This window comes from Castor canadensis, chromosome 1 (genome assembly GCF_047511655.1).
Source record: "Castor canadensis chromosome 1, mCasCan1.hap1v2, whole genome shotgun sequence".
Taxonomy (NCBI): domain Eukaryota; kingdom Metazoa; phylum Chordata; class Mammalia; order Rodentia; family Castoridae; genus Castor; species Castor canadensis.
Genome location: NC_133386.1, coordinates 6608636 through 6631727, shown reverse-complemented (window position 1 = coordinate 6631727; position 23092 = coordinate 6608636). Strand labels below are relative to the sequence as shown.

The 23092-nt window shown below is 39.8% G+C and overlaps 1 protein-coding gene across 7 annotated transcripts in view; it reads right to left on the bottom strand.

Moving 5' to 3' along the window:
* The window catches only part of Prkn (parkin RBR E3 ubiquitin protein ligase), a 1269303-nt gene that overhangs the window by 420401 nt on the left and 825810 nt on the right, over nt 1-23092 (bottom strand). For all 7 annotated transcript variants that reach the window (XM_074070800.1, XM_074070813.1, XM_074070825.1 and 4 more), the window contains one exon: nt 6662-6798. In XM_074070800.1, the coding sequence (XP_073926901.1) occupies nt 6662-6798 (137 nt within the window). The remainder of the gene's footprint in view (nt 1-6661; nt 6799-23092) is intronic.

Below are 23092 nucleotides of genomic sequence, written 5' to 3'. Positions count from 1 at the left end.
CAGGGGCAGAACCGGCAATGGGCCATTGTGTACATCTGACAAGACCACACAGACTTCCGGCCTCCGTGCATAGGCCGAGAGCCACAATGCTGTCCTTCCAGTGCACTCATAGTTCCTTTGTGGAAACAACCACCATTTTTGCTTTTCATACACATCATTAATGCATTTTATTTGTAAGAGTCATAGATGCTGCTATAACCATTTGATTATCCTTACCAGGGGCCAAGACTGTGTGATGCAAATAACACAGGCTCAGTCAATCCTTGCTTTTGATAGTCTCTTGTTTTGATTTATGGTTTGATAAGCTTTGATTTTTCTAATTTGATTTTATTCTTACTTAATGTTATGTGTCTTGTTCTACGTTCAATAAATCAAGACAAAGTCAAATAAAACCAAGAAAAGAGACAGCCAGATAGATGGGCAAGTGAATAATACTTGATAACTGGTTGATTTGTACAATATTTTATGAGGAAACGCTAGACTACTGCTGAAGAACACACAAACACATGCAGATATATCCACATACACATCAGATACACTCTTTGTCAGAATGCAAATAACAATGAAAACGCCCAAAAATGGATGAATGGATAAAGAAAATATGATCTATATGTTCATTCATATGTATCTAATCATGTCATTTTCAGGAAAATGAACGGAACTGGAGATCATCATGATGAGTGAATAAACCAAACTCAAAAACTCAAAAGGCCAATTATCACAGGTTCTCACTCATTTTTGGAGCCTAGGCCTAAAATGATGACGATGACAATGACAATGGGACATTATGTAAATTGGGACTGTCTGGGAGGGTATGAGTGGAAGAGAGGAAGGGAAAGGAAAGACTACTGAGGGGAAAGAGGATCAAAGCACACCACATAAATACATGTGAAGACAGCATAATGAAACCCACCAAACTCTGCTTGCAAAAGGGGGAGGAGAAAAGGGGAGTGGAAATATAAAGGGGGGGATTGAACTTAATCAAGTCACACTGTACATGTGTATAGAATTATCACAATGAAATTATCTTGTATTATTGAAGTATATCAAAGAGAAAGTAAAATTTAAAAATAACAACCAAAAAAACAAAAGCCATTAGTCATTGTGTAGTTGCTGCCTTTACCATTTAGTCTTACAGCACTTTGTAAGACATTATTTTAATGTGTAGCAACTGAGGAAACAGGTGCTGCTATATTATCCCCATTTTTCCTAAAACAAAACCAACACATGCCATGGTTAAATACCTTGCTGTATGTGGTAGGATTCAGAGCCGGGATTTGAACTAGGTTGCTCTGAGACTCTGTGTTCACACCAGAGTATTACAAAATGACTCAGTGGTTATGGGGGCGATAATCAGACTTATGGGTATCATTTAAAATATGAGAACAATAAACTTTCATGAAGACTCAATGTACAGACTGATATCATGTGTCACATATCTGAAAGGGACAGTGGTGTTAAGAGTTGGACCCCTCTCCTGTTGGTTACCTTGCAGCAGACTACCTGTGAATAGCTAAAATAATTATATGCTAATAATCTCATTTAAACTGAACTAATTTTTGAACCAGGTAAGTAACTCAAGAATAATCCTGCAAAGAAACCATTAATTAAAGATGGAGCTGGCAATGTCAGCACAGGTTGGAAAAGGACACATGTGACAGTGTCCTTAGTGAGTGATCTGTGGCTAGATGTATAATCAGCCCCAAGATGGCAGCTGAGGAGGTGTGAGGCCACCATGCTCATGCTATATTTAAACATCAACGAGAAGAATGACTCGAGCAAATACTAAGGACAATCTAGTTTGCTTTATGAAATAAAAGTCTATAACATTTGAAAGTGTCTTTTCTCATAAAATGGGAAAACATTTATAATTGCAGTCACAGTAAATTTTTAAAAGGCTAAAATAATAGATGACAAAAATACTGTAACAAAGTGAACTACATTTTTATGAATAAGTATTTTAGAGCTATATATTAAAATATTGTTGAAGATACAAAGAAACAAGTGTTGAATGGATTACACTGTGTAGAAGGTTTACTACCCAGCTGAACAATGGCATAGCTGTTTCTAACCTGGCTCAGCATATGCATATTTGTGTCATTCTTTTTAAATAGTGAAACAGAGAAACGTGTAGCTCTGTGCTAATGGTTGTTGTTAAACATCAAAGGGAAGAGGTGCCAGGGAAAAATAAGTTCTCAACCATTTTTACCATTTTTATTTTTAAAAATAAAAGCAACCTTCTATGAGTGCTATGTTTAAATAATCAGCAATGAGATGGGAACATTCACAACAAATATTTAAGACAATAGCAAAGGAAAAGTATAGAGTAGCATATTTGAAATTCATTAAGTCACTGCCTCACTATTAAGAGAAAGAACTTGAACCCATGATCATATAAGATTCCAAGACATCACTGACACACTTAATTAAAAGTAAAATTAAATAATTTTCAAAAAGGCATTTAAAAAACAACTAAACCATAGTAGAATCTATATAATAGTTCTTCATGAGGTAGAGCCTGACCAGGCACAGCTTTTCTCATAGAGGTCTTTAGGTATCTTGTGGCAATGACCTAAAAATTAATCTATACATATTCTTTATAAAAATATAAGTGATCACACTTTGCTAACCTTTGCTGTGACTGTACAGGCTATCGATAGAATGTTATATAGAAAACATTTTCATGAAGAATATCTTCACTTGACTTGTTCCTCAAAGAAAAAGTGGCATATTTTAAATGATTGAGAAAAAAAATTTCCAAAGGATCTCAGACATATGAAAAGGTGCCTAATTTTGATCAAAATAAGGAAAAAGACTATGGGGAAATTTCATTTCTCAAATATATGATTAGAAAAAAAATCTGAAAGCTTAATAATTGCAGTCAGGAAAGAGTAGAGTACACCCACTGAGAAGGCAATTTGGAAACAATAAAATGAATCTGCTAGTTCCCTTTGATATGGTTACCCCTTTTCTAGAGAATCTGTCTCAATGGTAGTCTCACAATAAGAAAATATGTGCCCACACAAGGCTACTAGTTGTAGCAGTATTTATAATAAAAATGAAAACTAAGCGTTCAACAATAAGGGTGAAGTAAAAGACAGGCGCACAATGGAATTCAATGATGCTGTATTTTGAGCAATGGAGAAAAGATCTATATACTACTTAGGAACTATGTCTAGGATATAACACATACAATACCTTGAAAAATGTGAGGTAACTAAAAATGTGCAGGAATAATTATCTTGCTATCACTCAGTAATAGGATTCTTTTTTTTTTTTGGCCAAGGGAGAAAGTAGCATCAGTTGTAACATTGGTGACTTCAAGTGCATTCCATAAACATAAATTTGAACTGAAAACGTCCCTATAACTAACACTGTAACTTGTGAATTATAAGAATATATGTCTCTTAACTTTTTCAACTAGGTTAGAGAGAGTGGCCAACCTGTCTCTGCAATCAGCATACCAGGTAGCTGCCAAGAATGTGATCTCCAAATGCTGCTCCTGCTGGCGGGAACCAGAGCTCCTGAAGAAGTGGCCATTTCAGGTCATCGCTCAAGCTACAGTAAACCTACAGTGTCCTGTTCCACTACAGTGCCTGGTTAATGAATGCAAGGGAGCTCATTGTCATGTTTTTCTTTACTTTTGTGAGTTTGAAATGTTCTATAAAAAAGGTCAACATTCTAAAAATGGGTCAGGAATGAGCTGATTATTAAAAACATCTTGAGCATGAAGAGAAGATGCCATTGAACATGTTTAGAAATGTTTCTGTAGTCCAGTTTCATAAAGGAAAAGATTTACCAAAACAAAATTATCTCGCTAAAACATTGAAAAACAGGATTTTCTAATCTGCAAATGATTGCTTCTCTGCATTTTGAAAGATTTTGTTGAAAATATGAAAGCACACCTTTCAATGAGTTTTCCTTAATATATTGACATACACACTCTGTGTAACTTAATGAAAATCATTGCATTATTGGTAGATAATATTGGAAAAATGAGTATTATGACTTGTTGACAATGCAATTAGCCTCGTCTATTTGGATCTGTGTGTCATTTTGAGTTTTGAGATAATCACACACACGCACACACACACACACACATACACACACACATACACACACACGCACACACACACACACACACACATACACACACACACACACACACACACATACACACACACATACACACATACACACACACATACATACACACACACACATACACACACGCATACACATACACACATGCGCACACACACACACACACATACACACACACGCACACACGCACACACACACATTAGCTAAGATTCATGTTAAAACTCAGCATTGAACTTAAAATTTGACCACTGAATCATGTAGCTTTAAACTATAATTTTCAAATTTTATGGAGTGTATTTAATTATATTACAAGTCATTTAAATATACATGTAGCAAAGTAGGAACTCCTATTATACTCTAGATGCAAAAATTAACTCAAAATGGATGAATGATTTAATATAAGAATAACAGTATAAGAGGTAAATCTATTAGAGGAAACCATACATGTAAATCTTCATGATCTCAGATATGATGATGAATTTTTATGTTTGACATCAAAAATAACAAAAGAAAAATAGATAAATTGGACTTCAAACTTTTTTTTTAAAAGTTTTGTTTTGGAGAAAAGGTTAGATCAAAAGAATTAACCTAGAAGGTAACACACACACACAGGAAATTAATGTGAGTCAACTCCCTGTATAGCTATCCTTATCTCAACCAGCAAAACCCTTGTTCCTTCCTATTATTGCTTATACTCTCTCTACAACAAAATTAGAGATAAGGGCAAAATAGTTTCTGCTGGGTATTGGGGGGGGGAGCGGGAGGGGGTGGAGTGGGTGGTAAGGGAGGGGGTGGGGGCAGGGGGGAGAAATGACCCAAGCCTTCTATGCATATATGAATAATAAAATAATAATAATAAAAAAAGAAAATAATAGAGAAATGCTAAATAATTCATTGCACATGTATGCAATGCATGTTGTCATTAAAATGGACAGAAACTCTTATATCCTGCAGATGGGAGAATAAACTGATGCATAAAAACTGATCTATAAAAAAAAAATAATAAACTGATCTATAAAAAAAAAAAAGAAATGTGAATATGTTGTACTAGATTTGTCATGGGTTTTCCTTAATGTCTCTTCATTTGAAATAAAAATCTGTGTTAATTGCTTAAAAAAAAAACCAAAAAAAAACCCCAAAAGTTTTGTTCAATTAACATTCTTAGCAAAGTGAAAAGTCAACCTATAGAATGGGAGAAATATTTTCAAATCATAAAACTGATATGGATCTAACATCAAGAATATGTAAAGAATTCTTATAGCTCAACAAGAAAAAGACAAATCACCATATTTAGAAAGGAACAAAGAACTTGAGTAGACATTCTTATAAAGAAGATATATAAATGACAAACAAGCACATGAGAAGATACTAAACATCTTTGTCATGAAAGAAATGGAATCAAAATCACTGTAAGATACCACTTCATACTCATTAGGATGACTTGTTTTTTTTCTAAACACAAAACAAGTTTTGGTATGGATGTGGATCAATGGGAACACTCATACATTGCTGTTGGCAATATAAAATGGTATGGGAACTGTGGAAAATGGTAGGCAGTTCCTAAATATTTAAACACAGAATTTGGCCTCTAGGTATTTATCCAAGATAAATGAAAACATATATTCACACAGAAACTTGTTCATGAATGTCATAGTAGCATTATCTGTAATGCCCCCAATGTGGAAACCATACAAATGCCCATCAGTAGATCAATAGATAAACAAGTCAAGGTATTGCCATACAATGGAATCCTATTCAGCCTTAAAAGGAGCAAAGACCTGACACATTGCCACAACATGGCTGACCACAAAAAACATGATAAACGAAATAAGGCTGACAAAAGTCACATACTATATGATTCCTATTTTAGAAAACAACCAGAATTGGCAAACAAAACAAAAGACAAATTAGTTATAGTCAGGGCCTGGGGCATGGGTTAAGGGGGGTGATCCCTTCATGGATATGAGGTGATGAGGAAGTGTTAGACTGCAGGGAGGTGGCAGGTGTACAACATGAATGCACCAAATACTACTAAGCTGTATAGTTTAAAATGGCTAATTGTATGTCATATGAATGTCACCTCGATTAAAAATGATATGTGTGATAACAGGATGCTTGATCAGGGTGCTTGTTAATGTTGACGACAATATCTTAAATACTAAAGAGTTCAGATTAACTCTTTTCATTCATGCTCTTTCATGAATACTGGATATGTGTTCAACACTTTCAGTGATGCGGTATACTATTTAAGCATTTGAGTAATACTGCTCTGCAGCCAGAGTAACAGATCTAGAAGGTATAGGCTCAGATATACTTTGTGCCTTGGCTCAAAAATATTTCAAATATAATTGTAATGCCTTTATAAAAGCTGTGCATTTTCTAATTCAATACAATTACCTGGAATTTTATATCTTATGTGATCCAACCATTAATGTTTCTTACTCAGCAGCCAAATTAACATTTTTGATCTCTTCTATATTTAAAATAGTTGTACAACAGTAGTTCTTCTATTCTTGATTATTATTAGAAATAAGGAAAAACAAGGACCTAGACTTACCCACACAAGGCAGGGAATAGCCTAGCTGAGCATCATGGACAAACTGCCGGTCGTTGAGTCTTGTCACACAGTACAAATGAAAGCAGTCTAAGCAAATCACATGACGGTGGTTGCACTGGAAAACCAGGACAGGGCTCCTGCACAGACAGAGGAAGATGTTTGCTGTAGGATCTGGAGATGAAAAGGCAGCATGTGCTTTCAAATGACTTCTGTCATCCTGGAGGACTGCTTGAGCAAACTGTGCCAAGACTTGGGTTGCCATATTATAGGCTCATCTCTACCAAGGCTTTACCTTAAACACTGAGGCACTGGATGAACTAGAGAGGACATTGATGTCCTACTTTTATATTTATCAACCTGTTGTTTAAATCTGAGGTTAAATATAAGCTCTTTCTAGAAGTCTTCCCTGATACATAACTCCCAATTAACCTATTAAATCATCCTTCCACTTGATTTCTACTGATTGATGATTACACCATAATATTGATGTGTTTCTCTTCTCTGATTGACTGTGATCTCCTTGAAAGTAGATACTGTGTCAGCATTGCATCAATATTCCCATAGTACTAGGCATGGTAAAGTTTTCAGTCAATGTCCCTTGTATTTAATTATAATGACATATAAAATATGAACTTCCCCAAAGTCAAAGGAAAACCACAACTGCACCTAAGTAGGTAGGTTCAACTGTCACTCATATTTCACTGGCAAACAGAGAAGTAGAACTTAGAAATAAGGGATAAGCCAACTGGGATTTCTCTATTTTACCATTCTGTTTGTTCTGTTACCTCCACCCTATGCAGATTTTCTATTTTTCAAATTATGGTTAGAGGACTACTAATAAATCAACACATACAAATCCTAAAAATGTTGGATTCTCTTCAAATGCTTTATAGGAAAACAAATTTGAAAAACCATTTACTTTTGCAGGCAAATGCACCACGTGTGTATGTCAAATTCAATATATTAATTAGAGATCAGTCCCAAGGCAATTTTAATAGTGAAAGTTATTGGAGTTAATTTAGTTAAGCCTATTCCCTATGTAATGACAACAAAATACAAAATAAGCGTGTTTATTTTATACCCAAATTCTTAGCAACTGTAAGAGCTCTTCCAAAGCTCTTTCCCTAGAAAAATTAATATTAAATATTAATATCATAGAAGATAATTTCTTAATAATGACAACATTTTCAAAATTCTGGTATGCCATTTATTTCAAGGCAATATGTAATACTAAACAAAGTGGAGAAAACATCCTTTAGCCATGGTTAACTTAATCCCAGCGAATCCCTAATGTGTTCGCGTGTCTGTGTGCTGTCCTTTCTATGAACCTAGCACAGGCCTCACAGGGCCGTCCTTCCCACTGCCAGAGCCTCAGTTAATTAGGCATTGACTGCTCTGAACTTCAGCGATGCTCCCTTCTAGCAACTTTCCCTTTGAAGAGGATAAAATATAACACGCTTTCCTGTCTCTAACTGGAGTTACCCCACACATGTGCACACCATACTCCATTCACTCTGTGACCTGTGTAGCGACTACACCTCACCTTCTTCTCTCATTACCAGGGTACATGAAAGACCTTCTCCACTCTGCCTTTGGCAGTGTTGCAGACTAAGCCTGATAGACCCTGAATCTGTACCAACAAGGGAGATTCTGGAGAAACCACCAGAACATTTGTAAAAAATGCTCCTACATAGAACAAACCTATAAAGGAAGCTTAGCGATGGCCAGGAGAGGAAATCAAAAGAAAACTTATTAAATCAAAGCAGTCTGCCACAAGATCATTGCTGCTCCAAAGATCTTAATGTGTGGTATGCACCCATGGGTCCAGCATGTGGGTCCTTTTCCTTCACTGTTAGAAGGAAGACTAGGAAGAATTCTCCCACATTTGGGAAGGACAACATCTGTGGTTTTTCCTTCAGTTACAACGTTGTGCAAAAGGACAGACACATTCTATGCAATCGGTAGAACCATAAATTGTTACTCTTTATTAATGACATCATTGACATTATTTGAAATAGATTAGAAAGAACTGGCAGATTCATTGGAGGTTATCATGTGAGAAAAATCTGACCCAGATCCAGGGGCTCACCAGATCAGGGAATATTTTAGAAGTGTAAGGAGAGAGGCACGGAAGGACACAGCCAGCAAAGTAAAGGACCTAGCAGTCCATTCAGCACTGAGAAGGGAACATGAGACAATGGCAGGCTGTGAGTCCAGAAGCTTGGCTCCTACATGATGAGGCACACCCTCCTAGGGACACAGGAGGAGCCCTGTTCAACACTGAACAGCTCAGGGCTGCTTCACCCTCCTTGAACTAAGATGGAGATAGGAAGGGAAATTTACTGAACTGGTCAGGGTAACAGAAAGAGAACAAGTCATGGCCTACATGGGGGCTGGGAAGAACCCAGCATCTGCTGGCCCATGGGAACATCTAATGGTGCTTTCCTCTCCACTGTTAATGGGAAATAGACTAGGGCAGCAGTTAGGACGCAAGAGCACAGTGTCTAGGACTTGAGACTCCATTAGGAAGTACTTATTTCAGTAGCTGACATCAATAACTCTTACTAAATACAAAATACAAGACTTCTGCCAGGACTTTAGAGAAATGGGCTGCAGGTCACAGTGGTTTGTCAGACAGTGAGGAGTGAAGGCACCAGGGTTGGAGACATAGATGTGGTCAGTGCTAAGAGTAAGGACAGAGAGTCTTACAACTCCCTTGAAGGAAATGCAGACACATGGTATGGAGTATAACCTTGGGAAACTGGAGAGTCAGGGACAGGAGAACACACTCAAGTTCTTTTCTTTTAAAAGAAATAAATTTTCAAATTGCAGGAAGTCAAAATTGATAGATGAGTCACGCAAAAGTTCCAACTATTGTTTTCTGTACACAATCAATTTGTGTAGATACACAGATCTAGAGATAGGAATAAAGTTAGCTATAGACAGATAAATGTATATGTTGAGATATAAGCACACATATAGACAGATAAATGTATCTGTTGGTTATAAATACATATGTACATTTGTAATGACAGGAATACCTGGCTGCATTTTGCATAGGATTATCAGTGAGTTGGATTTCTTGATATTACTATAAGGTAAGATTGTTATTTTTTTATCCTTTATTAAGACTATTCCTAGCAGTTATGAAAAGTTAGATGAAGGATAAACATGACACTTATAAAAAGGTTATTAGATTAATCACCTGAGTAAATGAGTAAAACTCATTTCATGGCTAGAAGATCTACATGAATAATTTTCTGAGCGTTAGCTCAAAGAGAAAGGTTGGGGACTAGTACTTGTAAGCATCTACTTCAGGTTAGGAAATTTGCTAGGAACCTCACACATTTTATTCTCCTAGAACAGACTGCCTTTGCTCACCATCCACCCTGTTCTCTCTGCACCTCCATCAACCCTAACTGGGATCGTCCTTATATGTAGTCAAGCACACTTCTGGTTCTCTTACTCCTAGACACATGTTCCTCATCATCCATTCCAATGGTATAGTAGCAATGTTTATATTCAACTCAAATCCCAAATTTCTAGATCCAATTCAAGACTAAAAATCTCTAAGGAACTTTGTCTGGAACCCACTGATTTTCCCCTTTTCCTTTCCCTTTATTCAGTATTATTCATGAAGTCCATCCTTAATGTACTTCAGATTGGGCCTCACTCGTGATTTCTAAAGTGTCTCATGTGTTCCTACCTTAGCTACCAACATTAAATGAAAAGCCATGAAATGACTGCGATCACCCTTGTGCAACCATTGCAAGATCCATGCTTTACCAAATGCAGGGCTGAGCATATTATAGTATATAAGCAATGGTTACTGAGTATTCTAGTGGATAAATGAATGTGACACACTTTTGTAATTCTCTAGTACATTTATAATTTCTCCACTCCCATTACTATGTTTCCTCTCAGTTACTTATTAACAGTCTTCATTAAAGTAGCAACTTAATCAACATACATGTGGACCATAGCTACAGAGTGCACATGTAACACCTGTAGTTACACTTCGTTTAAGCACGGGAAGACACACACATACACAGGCACTGGGATTGTCTAAGGCACAAGATTCACATGCGACAAGTATTGTAAGGACAATGTATAGTCACCTAACTCTGGTGTCACAGAAGTCAGGAGAGGAGTGAATTACTGAGTCAGGGTGGATCCATTACAGAAACTGAGCTGGGTTTAAGGAATGAGATTGACGCTGGGTCACTGGATAGAAACACAGCTTCTAAGCAGAGAGGACACTGACATGGGAACAATTCTTGAAACAGGAAGCCAACATGGAACAGAGTAGAGAAGAGATGAAAGGGTTACAGACAGTGCAGCTTCTGGTCCAGGATGGGGCTGACTCTAGCAGACCATCCTAGAATGTAGCTAGCTTTTAGACTGTGAGATCCACTGAAGGTTTTGTTGTGCTCCGAATGTTTGTGTCACCCTAAATTCATATGTTGAAGCATTGTACCCTAAAGTCATGATATTAGGAAGTGGGATTTGAGGAAGATGTTAGGTCATGAGGGTGGGGCTTTCACTTCTTCCATCATGTGAGAACACAGAGAGGTGCCATCTGTGGACCAGAAAGCAAGTTCTTACCAGATACCAAATCTTCCAGTATTATGTATGATCTTGGACTTCCCAACCTCTGGAACAGTAGGAAATACATTTCTGTTGTATTTAGGTACTTGATAGTTCAAACAGACAAAGACAGTTAAACATGAGAGGGGAGTGATGTTTTAATAAGTTTGGAGGGAAAAAAGCTAAAAGTAGTGAGAACTACTTGGAGGTCATTTTAATAACTTAGACATGGGTTAGCAACAAACTGGATGTGATATTGTGGTGACTCTAGGAATGGGAATAAAAAGATAGATGGATGGGGGTGACATTTTTGAGGAGGACCTTCCAGTACTTCTCTCTCATGGGTCTTTTGCTCCTCCCAACATTCCTATGCGCCCTTTGCTCAAATTGTACATAAATGTTAATTGATCAATCTAGAAATGAGCCAGGTCACAGAGCAGGTAATTAAAGGTTAAATAAAGCTCTCAATCATATTTAAAAAGAATTATAAATGTGTTACTTGACATTACTGAAGAGTTATTTGTAAGCAATGGTTTCTCTGTTTTTATTAAAAGAGTAAACCAAAGACACTTGGTTCATAGAGTATTAAGCATAATTGAAGAAGCTTTAGTAAAACAACAACAACAAAAAAAACATGGCAAGCCATCTACATATTGTTGCACAGTATTCCAAACATATCAATCCTGATAAAATTAGATCTCTAGTATCTACAAAATTGCATTAATGTTTTCATATTTATCTTGCAACATGTGCAGTTTAATCTACTCTTTCCCTTGTTTTCTGTCTCTCTCTGCTTCCTCCCCCTCCCAAATCTGTGTCTCTGTCGCTCAGTTCATCTGACTCTTTCCTGCATGGACATCTTCATTTATATTCATTAAGGGGGAGGCTGTGCTTCTACCTTCTCACTTACTGTGACATACATGGGAAGCAACGTGCAACACTTGAAGATACACAAAGATAGGAGCAAGCCAACTCTCAAGGAAATACAAATCTGGCAAAGTGGGCAGGAGAGAGACACACATAATTGTAATATAGGGTAGGACACTGAAAGCTATGCTAGAAGTGTAGACAACACTTGCAGGCTCAGTAGAGGGCAGCCTCCAAGATGCTGTGCCATGACCCCTACCTCCTGTGTAGCATTGAATGGGTTGTGCTTTGTGCAACAGGAAAAAATGCAGAATTGACAGTGTATAATTTCAGAACTATGTCAGAAAAGTCCCTGCAGCTTTTGTCTGTGCTCCCCCATATATCACAGGCTCAGAAGAAACGAGCAGTCTGGCTGAGGCACTTAGTAGTCTGATGGGGGACGTCATGTGGCAAGGATCAGGGCCTATTGCTGACGGCCAGCCAACTTGGCAGCCACCCACAGGAATCATCTTTAAAATGGATCCTCTAACCCAGGTAAGCCTAGAGGTGACCATCACACTGTAACTTCGTGAGATACCTTGGGCAAGAACCAGCTAGCTGAACTGTCCCAAATCCCTGGTCCTCTGAAACCATACAAAGCAATATTCACTGTTTTCTTAACCTAATAAGCTGTGGGATAACTTGTTATGCAGCAATGTCTTACTAATACAGGCTCAGAGGAAGAAGAAGCCAGATTTAGAAAGCAGATCCTAAAAGAATGCCTAAGAGGAATGTGCAGCACTGGAAGAAGGATCTAGATTCTGTGGCATGGATTAAGCATTTAAAGTGAAGGAGCAAATTCTACAGTTAGTTTTTCCATTTGCCTCAATGCATAGCAAAATCACACAAATACACATGTAAACACACACACACATACACACAAATGTATAGTAAAATCAGCTGAAAAGCAATGCAAGTTAGAATGAAAATTTTAAGTAAAAATCCTGGAGGGTATATAAATAAACAAAATTTTCTCACTTGTAGGAGAGAATCTTCAATTTAGCCAACCTCTGACCTTTGTTGTTTTTTACCATATTTAGTTTGTGCAACAGTCACAAAGATGTTATGTCCCAGTTAGCAATATTTGAAAACTCGCCACAAACTCTCTGTACATGAGGAGCTATGTCTCCTGGAAATTTTGTAAAGTTTTTGATTATATAAAAGTAATTAGAGGAGAAAAGACTTAACCATTAAATAAATCAAATATGTCTTCTTAACAATTGTCACTTTAATCACTTTTAGTTAGAGATGGCTTATAAAACAACAAGCAGGCAATGAATGACTGAAATATCAGAGATTGAGTGTATTTTAGCGTGGCCTGTGTTTAGCAACGTTACCTATGAACTTCTAAATGCACTCACAAAGAAGTCTCCAACATGGGGCTCATCCACAGAAAGGCTAGACATGGCATTTTGGCACGTGTGTCATCGGAGCTCATTATTTGAGTTAGCCAAGTGAGCAGTCCCCATCACTGGAGAGGCCCCTGATCCAAGTTACTAATTGATAGATTCAACTTCTAGAAATTAAAATCAGCTTCAACAGTTGAATGACCTTCAAAATTCCTTCCAGCAGCCAAGTTGAAAACCCTGAAATAAGTTCATTTGCCATTAGTCAGCTTGGAACCTGTTAAGGCACTGGCAGATCCCAAAACAGGCTCATTAACTACCCTTTCAGTTTCTTCTTGCTCACATTCTGATGTTTTAGCACATCCATTCTGTGGCACAAAATAAGATTTGCTTTTGCTCTCTGTGCTGATGTGCTGAAGTCCCAAAGTTTCAGTAGACATTGTGTACCCAGGGAATAAACTCTTTATGTCTGTATTCTTCATTCAAATCCTCTGCCAATATTGTGAAATGGCCACCATATGCCAAGCATTGTTATGCTACTATCCCATAAAAGTGAGCCATGATGGTCTATCGCCTCAGGAAGTCATAGTCTAAATGGGCTGCAGACAAGTAACTGTCTCCTAATATGGCAGTGATACCATAAGGATGAGTGTAGAGGCCACTGACCTGCCTGTAGGGTTGAAGGAAGAGGTCCATAGGTAGTTCTTACCTTAGTGCATTCAGGCAATATTCAGAGACAATATTGAGAAGACTAAATGGCTCTTCTTATTTATGAAGGATTTTTGTAAGATATATAACATACTATAAATATGTTAGAACAGATTAAGAAAATATAACCTTTCTATCTTGGTACCAGCCAGCTTTCTATCACTATAACAAATATCTGAGGTAAACTTATAAACAGGAAAGATTAATTTTGGCTCACAGTTTTGAAAGTTTCTGTTTATGACCAATTGATGCCGTAGGCTTGGGCAACACAGTCCATCATGGCAGGAGCACTTGCACAGGAAACCTGTCCACTCATGGCAGCCAGGAAGTGAAAGAGAGGAAGAGGTAAGAGCTGGAAGGCCAATATCCCCTTTTGGTCCGTGCCTCCAGTGACCTAACTTCCTCCCATCAGGCCTCACCTCTTAAAGGCTCCACCACCTCCCAATAGTGCCAAGCCAGGGACTAAGCACTTAACACGTGGACCTTCAGGGGACACTGCAGATCCAAACTACAGCAATATCCTTTCCTAAATTATCTTTTTGTCTTAAGTTTTTGTTTTAGTAATTCTGTTTTCCATCTGTGTCACTAAATGTGATTAAATTCAGGAGAATTTCTAACCTCAGCATCTGTTCCAAAGCTTGATCCCACTGATACCTGCCCTCAGTGCTCTGCAGAGTCCCTTGCATTAACAAACAGCTTTTCTCCTGGGCAGCAACTTGGTTGTACACATCTTGTGGCGTTTTCTTGTAGTTGACTAGAGCTTCATTTGAAAGTTCCCCAACAAATTAACTGCATCGTTACTGATATGTTAACTTGTTCTATGTACTATCTTGATGAGAAAGATGAAAATTTCAAGTAGTAGCTACTCTTTCTGTTTCAGGCATACTTCTTTCAATATATTTTTGCTGATTTTTTTTTTTTTTTTGTCTTTTTTGGTGCTGGGATCAAACCCAGGGTCTCACGGATGCTAGGCAAGCGCTATACCACCGAGCTACATCCCAGCCCCCTATTTTTGCTGATTTTGAGAGCATCAACAGAATATGGACTACAAAGTAGTTGGGTAAAGATGCAGGGTGGCAGGTATGTCTGAGTTCTCTAGTCTAACTGTACCATCTGGGCTGAGATCTCTGTCAGCACTAGCCTCCCCGCCTCCAATCAGCACCCACAGTCCCCTCCTTAGTCCAGTCAGCACACCCCACCCTCAGTCCCTACTCGATCCCGGCAGCACACCTAGCAATACTGCTCTAAAATGATTTCCATCATGGCAGCTCTTGGCCCTGAAATATGAGTTAGTATCCCACTGTCAAAGTGTTCAGACTCCAGGTTTTCCTTCTGTCTTTCAGAGCCCTCCATAAGCTAAAGCCACCCCACAAAATACATCTCTACTTTTCTATTCATAAATCCACTCTTTCTTTCAGGCCAGTTTGTTTTCTGCTTTTCACCTTATTCACCTATCCTTGTGTATAAGACCCCTCCTAGCTATCTTCATTCCCAAAGCCTTTCAAGGTTAGTCCAAGTCCAACCACTTCTAGGAGCTTTATCTATAAAACTCTATTCTCCCATTGATTCTCCTACTCCCTTCCTAACTTGCCAAAATGCTTATGTCTCAAAAAGCATTGTTTTTATATTTGATTTAACATTTTGTTACATGTCTGCCCTCCGTATGAACCACATCACATCACCCAGACAAACTGTCACATATTGACTGAGAAGCTCCTGTGCACAGGCTGTAGCATGAGTGGCCAGGAGGGGCTATATGGCAGCTACCAAGGAGGCCAGTCTGGCTGTGAGGAAACAAAGTCTGGGAAATGTCGGGACATTGAACAGGAGTCAAACAGAACCTAAAGCCTCAGAGGTAGGAATGTGTGAGCGTGACTATGAAACTACAGGAAGACATGACAAAACACTATAGATGGAGTGAAACGAGGTGATTTTGGGGAACCATGCTGGCTATTTTCATAGTATGTCCTTATGCTCCAAATACGTCTACAAATTAAAAATGAGCCTGAAAAGAAATGATATTGCTGCCAGGAGGTAAGCTACTCTATTTCTCCACACTCTCCCTGACATGATGGACCCAAACCTCTGAAACCATGAACCAAAACAAACCTTCCCTTCCTTAAGCCATTTTACTTACGCATTTTGTCATAACAACAGAAAGTCTAACACAACTTTCTCTTTTTTTTTTGCTATTTTATTATCATTTTATTGTTGTCCTGGGAGTACATTGTGACATTTACAAATGTTCTTACAATATATCATAGTTGAATTCTCCTTTATCTCCCCTCCTCCTGTTTCTGGAATAGGTTCAACAGGTCTCATTTTCCCATTTTAATACATGAATACATAATGAATACATACATTTCCACTACATTCACCCTCCTACACCCTCTCCTTATATCCTCCCCAACACCCAGATATAACCTGTTTTACCTTCCTATTCTCCATTTTCTAACACAACTTTCTAACCCTTAATTAATAGACCTTTTCAAGGATCCTCAAAATTTTATTTATAAGTGTCTATCCTCAAAATTATACTTACAAGTATCCAAGTACTTCAAGACTATACTATCAGAACACATTCTATTGAGATTGTCAATATGCATAACTAAGAAAAAGCTGAAGCGAGACGTAACATAAAATCATTTTCTGGGTCATATCATTTACATGGAGTATTGCATGGCACACTATTTAGCTGTTGGAGGTTCAGTCTGTAATACATACTAACTCATGCACATGACTTGTCTTTGTTTTCTCCTCTGTGAAAACAGCTAGAAGCAGATAATGCCCAGATCCACTGCAAAAGCATTCTGCTAAATTGAGAAAGAAATGAAGACAGATCTTGTTTAGATAAGAACCCCACTGTGAAATAAATTGTTCGGCTGTATCCCCAACTCTCATGACAGGAAATATTAATGTGCTCAGAGTCAGTCCAGTGGCTGTGAATGTTAGGAGCTATTTAACATAAGAAATTATTACAGACACACAGGGTTTTAAAAAGATACATCTTTTGCTGCCAGCTCACAAGATTCTTGCATAGACTATTTCATATTGGTCTTGCATTCATCCTTAAAAAGAGTGGATGGTAATAGAATATTGAATCTTTTATTCCTTTTCATCAGAGAAGCATGAAGAACAGGTCCTCTGATGTTGAGTGCTTTGGAATGAAGACCCCCCCCACTAAAAAAAAGATTGCAGACACTGTAAAACAGTTTCACAATGAAAGTGTCTCAAAGTGAGGAGGTATTGTGAAATTTCTGAGGCATAATTAGATGGATTGAATATGAAAATGTTAACATTGTTGAAGGATTTATGGAGCACAGCAAAATTATTTTTCTACCTTTTTTACTTTATACATAGCTAGAAAAGCAGTAAATAGCATCCTAAAATATTTTCCTAAAAATAAAAATAATAAAAGTCAGTATAGCCTAAGAATATAAACCCAAGTGAATTCACATATAAACTCAAGATAAGGGAATTCTTGCAAAGACCTGCCTGCCTGCCTACACATCAGCAGTGGAGGCCAGGTGGTGGGGAGGTGTGTTAAGAACCCTAGGTAGTGACATGAGTGTCCACTTGTAGGGCTGCCCAGGAAGCCAGTTCTGTAAACTGAGCAGCTGTATCATGAGCAGAGTAGACAGGCATCTTTTGAGAGCCTTTGGGCGTAGAGAATGTATCACCTTTGGGTTATAAGAGCATGTCTTCTTTTCCAAAAGCTTGTGGAACTTAAGTCTTACCTGAAATCATATGCAAAACCTCGAGTCTTGCTTTCTACGGCCTCTTGAACTAGTGTATGTGTTGCTTTCAAGGGTAAGAAATAATATTTCTAGAGAGTTTTACATCCTAGAAGACTTACTGAGAGGGATATATAAGGACCAACAGAAAAGGCTTCTTGATACCAAAGAACAAGAACAAAACAAAAAAACCCACAAAATAACTTTTAACAACTAAAGTTTAATTAAATTAATTAATTCATTATTGGAGGTACTGGGGATTGAATCCAGGGCTTTTAGAATGCTAATTTAGTCTTCTTGCTTCTTTTCTTTTTTCTCCTCTCAAGGTCAGCTGGCCACGGGGGCCAGGCATGCCCACATGGAAGAATTAGCCCGAGTGGACTGAGGGCTGTGTGGCCCTAGCTAGGCTGGCACCATACCTGGTCTCTCATGTCACACCTACCTCAGCATACTCACTCATGTAGTTGTTTATGTCAGCAAACCATGGCAAGTAAAGCCTTATTGGAACAGCCATTTTTTCTGGAATGGGTGCTGTGGGGTGTAGAATGAGCACTGTCACAGGACCTGCCCATGGAGACTCAGTTACTATTTGGCCCTTTGCAGGAGATGTTGGCTTACTACTGCTCCAGGCTGCTGATCCCATAAACCCAGAACAATCTCAGTGTCCCAGGTGCCTGAATTATGCCAGTGTTTAGTAAAGTTTCTTTTCTACTGTATTTGAGTCACCAACTGACTGACCGAATGAATGAATGACTGGGAATGAGAGTGTCCAAAGAAATGCAGTAGATGATTGGTTTGGGTTCAGTCATTAAAGATGATTTTCAAGGTTGAAAACACTGACTCCCTCCATTCCGGCGATTTCTTCTGGTTAAGCTAATCTAGTCACATCAGAGAGCAGGCTTAAGCTTGGAGAATACCTGGTGTTTGTGATTTCAACATGGTAGAAAGGAAGAGACAAGGACCCTGAAGAGGGCGAATGGGACAAAGAGCTTAGTGTTTCCCTTACTGAACAAAAATTTTCAGGTGTCAACTCTGTGCCAGGCAACATGTTAGGCCTTAGGGAGCCACTACTCCTTCAAGTTGAAAGGGACAACAGATATTAAGCAAAGGAAATTTTATTTGGCAATGAAAGGAGAGTGTAAGAAAGTCAAATGGAGTCACATGATAGCAGCTGGTGAACTGCTGCCCTCTGGGCAGTCAAGGATGCCTGAGGGGATGACATTTATACTGACACTTGAATGACCTGCGTGTGGCCTGTCAAAACAGGACTCACGGGAGGGATGACCAGTGGAGAGCCCTGTAAGCAGGAACTCCTGGTCTTTGCTGAAACAATAACAAAAGAGTCAGTGTTGTGGGGACACAGTGACCAAATGGACAGTGTAGCAGTTAAGGTCTGAGGAGCTGGAACAGCCTCAGGAAGCCTTTTAGGTATGCTTAGAAGTTTAGCAGTTAGACAATGGCAAGATACATGGTTTTAAGCAGGGATACAATATCATGACATTTATTTTGAAAACTCACTCTAATTTTGTGTATCAGATGGCTTGTCCTCTGGCAAGGACAGACACCTGGGGAAGAAGAGACAGAGGCTTGGACCTGTTAGCGATAATGGAGAGATACAGACAGGAAGACAACATGTTGGGGACGAGAGAGCCTCTGCCTGTCTCCTACCCAGCCCCTTCCTTTTCTCTTAACCTGTGTAGAGTTCCCCATTTTGGGGAACTCTCAAGATCATGTTCCCAGTCCATGGGATCACAGCTATAATTTACACTTTTCAAATTGCTTTGAAATGAAGTGGAAATGAAGGCACTTTCTAAATTTAATTTAAGAGTTCTGCTTAGGGCCAAAAGTAAATAATGGTAAATCATCAGTGCAACTTTAAAACCTCACTTCCTCCTTCATCCAAGCAATGTTGATTGACATCTTCCAATGCACATATAACAGGGAGCAATGGTTTGGATCTGAAATGGCCCCCAAATGCTCATGCATGACAGGCTTGGCCTCTTCCTCCTCTCTCTCTCGCTCTCCCTCTCCTTCTCCCTCTCCCCTTCTCTCTCTATGTCATCTCCATCCCTACCGCATGGGAGGCTCATGGGAGAGAGGGTCATTTTCTCAAGAGAATCTAGATGACACTTTGAAAATCAAACCAGAGCCCCTCCCTCTTCCACTCACTCTCTGCCAGGTTCTTCCATGTCACTCAGAACACCCACGTTCTTATGTCGCTTTCCTCCAGCCTCTAATCTTGCCAAAGCACCCCTTCTCTGGCCCTCACCTATTTCTCTTCTCCTACTCACTGCAATCCAACCTGTGTGACCACTGGGTTGTTCCCCACATGTCTACCACAGGGTCTTTGCACTGCCTTTTCTTCTGTTGGAGTGCTCTTCCCAGAGTCCTGTGACTCATCTCTGCCCTCTACAGCTCTTCCCTTCACACTGAGCCCCTCCCTGGCCACCTCAGGAGAAGTTGCAGTCGCCCCCCAGCCTGCCTTCCCACTGCCTGTGTCTTGTGTCATTCTTTGTCTCCACATTTATCAGACTCTGCAGTAGACTTGCCTTCTTCTTCCCAATGTGTCATTCCTCCTTACCATCCTTCATACCCACATCCCTTGCCAGGTGGCCTTGCCCCCATCCCACTAGAAGCTGTGTGTACTTCCTAATCCCATTGACAGCGGGATATGCCACACAGCTTTGAAGGGTGGCAGAGAGCCACCGTGGATACACCACTTCAGTATAAGGATTGCTTTGAATGAAAGATACCTGAAAAACAGTTCACACAAGATAACTGCTTTAAGCTCCCTGTTTTTCCTAAAAACAGGAGCTAATGACTCCCACGTGACAGATACCATCTCTGTGCCAGGAGAAAGGGAACATTTGTCATGTCATTACATGTCATGTCATGACAGAAAGAACTGTATGAACACCCCTTGTTAGGACAACACTTGTCTTCCTTTAGCCTGAGCATGCAATTTAGTTATTTTCCACAATTGCCTCTCTTTGTGCAGTCTAATAAAAAGCATGTAGGCTTGCCACTTCTTTGGGTCTTCAGTTCCTTACAAGGCTCCTGTGTCACATAAAACTTTTATTAAATCTCTATGCTTTTCTCCTGTGAATCTGTCTCAGGTCTGGCCAGGACCCTAAGAGGGGAGACGTAGAGTTTGCCTCCCCTACAGCTTGCACTGCCTAAAACTGGATATTAGCAGAGGTGACACACTCGGGGACAAGGTCAGTACCTGTCCAGTGAGGCCTGCCCTCTTGTGCCTTACGTTTGACCACGAGAACTATCCTTGGGTAGTCACTGGTTCAAGGGTGATGGATGCATTAAGCAGACCGGCAACATGCATTGCTGGAGACAGAGTAGAGCTAAGCCTCATCCCAGGTAGCCAGACCCAGATGAAGCAGAAAGGTATTCTGTATGTGACATAGTTGCCTGGTGTCATGTGCACTGAGATGCAGTGTCTACTTACCACTTAGTTCCAGCTGACCAGCAACCTTTTGCACTGCCTAATCACTCATTACACATGCAACTAGCTGTCTCTATCACCAAAACATAAACTTCACTGGCCAGATGTCCTGGCTCAGTTGTGCATCCTACATGCCTGGCACACTGCAGGTGCTAGAAACAGATGTGTTGAACACAGGACACAAAGACTCTCCCCAATGTCACCCCACCAGAAGAACCAAGTGTTCTGTTTCACTCAAAGGCAGCAAAGAAGACTGAGGTGTGGGAGGAATAGGGCTCTCAGTGCATCAGAGCCAGAAGTGGGCCTACTGGGAAGGGATGTCAGATGCCTAAGATGTGGCACTGCTAACCCATGCTACTGCAGCAAGACACCATCCCACATGCACAGAAGCCCGAAGGCCAGTGTCCAACTATAGCAGTGTGACACTGGGGTGAGCAACTCAGGCCACAGAAAGAACAGTGAAAAGCTCAGAGCAGCTGCCCAGCTCCCAGGAGACTAAGCCACCTGATGGCATGTGGGGAGGCCCAGGAGGAAACACTGGGACCTGAGTGAATTTGGAAGGGCGAGGCAGCAGAATGTGACCTGTGATGCTCTGGTGATGGTGACACTTGCTAGTGTGTAGGTACTGTCACTATTTTTAGGGTCTATGTAGAATTTACTGAGACAGGTCTACTAACAGATTTCTTTGATGGGTAAAGGGCCATGGCCTTCTGCTCTGGGACCTGCAAGGACAGTGCAATACACCTCTCTGCCAGGCCTCTGAGTCCCTCTGTCCTCTCACTGTTCTCCATTGGTGAAGCTTGACCTACAGGGAGAAAGGATCAAAGCAAGTTCTGGCTGGTTGAGGAGACCTGGGGATAAGGTTGACAGTCCACACACAATAACTCCTAACTCTTTCAGTAACAATGACTTGGCCTTATTGTGCCTGGACTCTGCTACCCCAACTCCTTGCTGGGTTTTGAGTTACAACAACAGCAAAAGCATGTACAAGTTTTGAACACCTTCTAGCCTTTGGAAAAATTTGTTCATTCTATTTCCTCAAGCAATTCTTTCTGTCCCTTAGCCCTGATGTGGTACAAGAGCCACATGCGTCCCCTCTCACGCAGCTTGGTGTTTTTCACCTGTGTAAGTTGATTTTCTGCCTTCACAGGAAGTGGGACTATTCTTCATCACAGCCACCCTGCTGCAGGTGGCATGGTGATTTGCATCCAGCAGACCACGGACTTCAACTCAAGCATCCAGGACACCCTCTGCCCACTTACCACTGGGTAATTCTGAGTATTATTCCAGGATTACAAACAGTCGGATCTCTAACAGAATGAAAGGGTACTAACAAATTTCTCGTGTTTTCCTCAGCACAGTTCTGTGAGCTTAGGTTTAATAAGCCAAGTGGTGCACTGAAGATCTGAGCGCAAGATGTTCTTGGTGTCACTGTGGTTCCTTATGCTACCAAACCACGTGTGGACTTCAGTGACAGGAGGTGGAGGCGACAGGCACTTGCTAAGTGCTGGGAAAGCATGCACGGCCCGGGATGTGAGTGTGTGTGTGAAAGATATGCATCTATGTGAAAATTAGAGAAACTTTGTTGAGAGATGAAGATTTTAGAATTATTGGTTCTGTTTGTGCTCTGGATGTAAAATGACAAAAACAAGACCAGATCCCTGTGCCCAGCAACTTAGCATCCTGAAAAGCA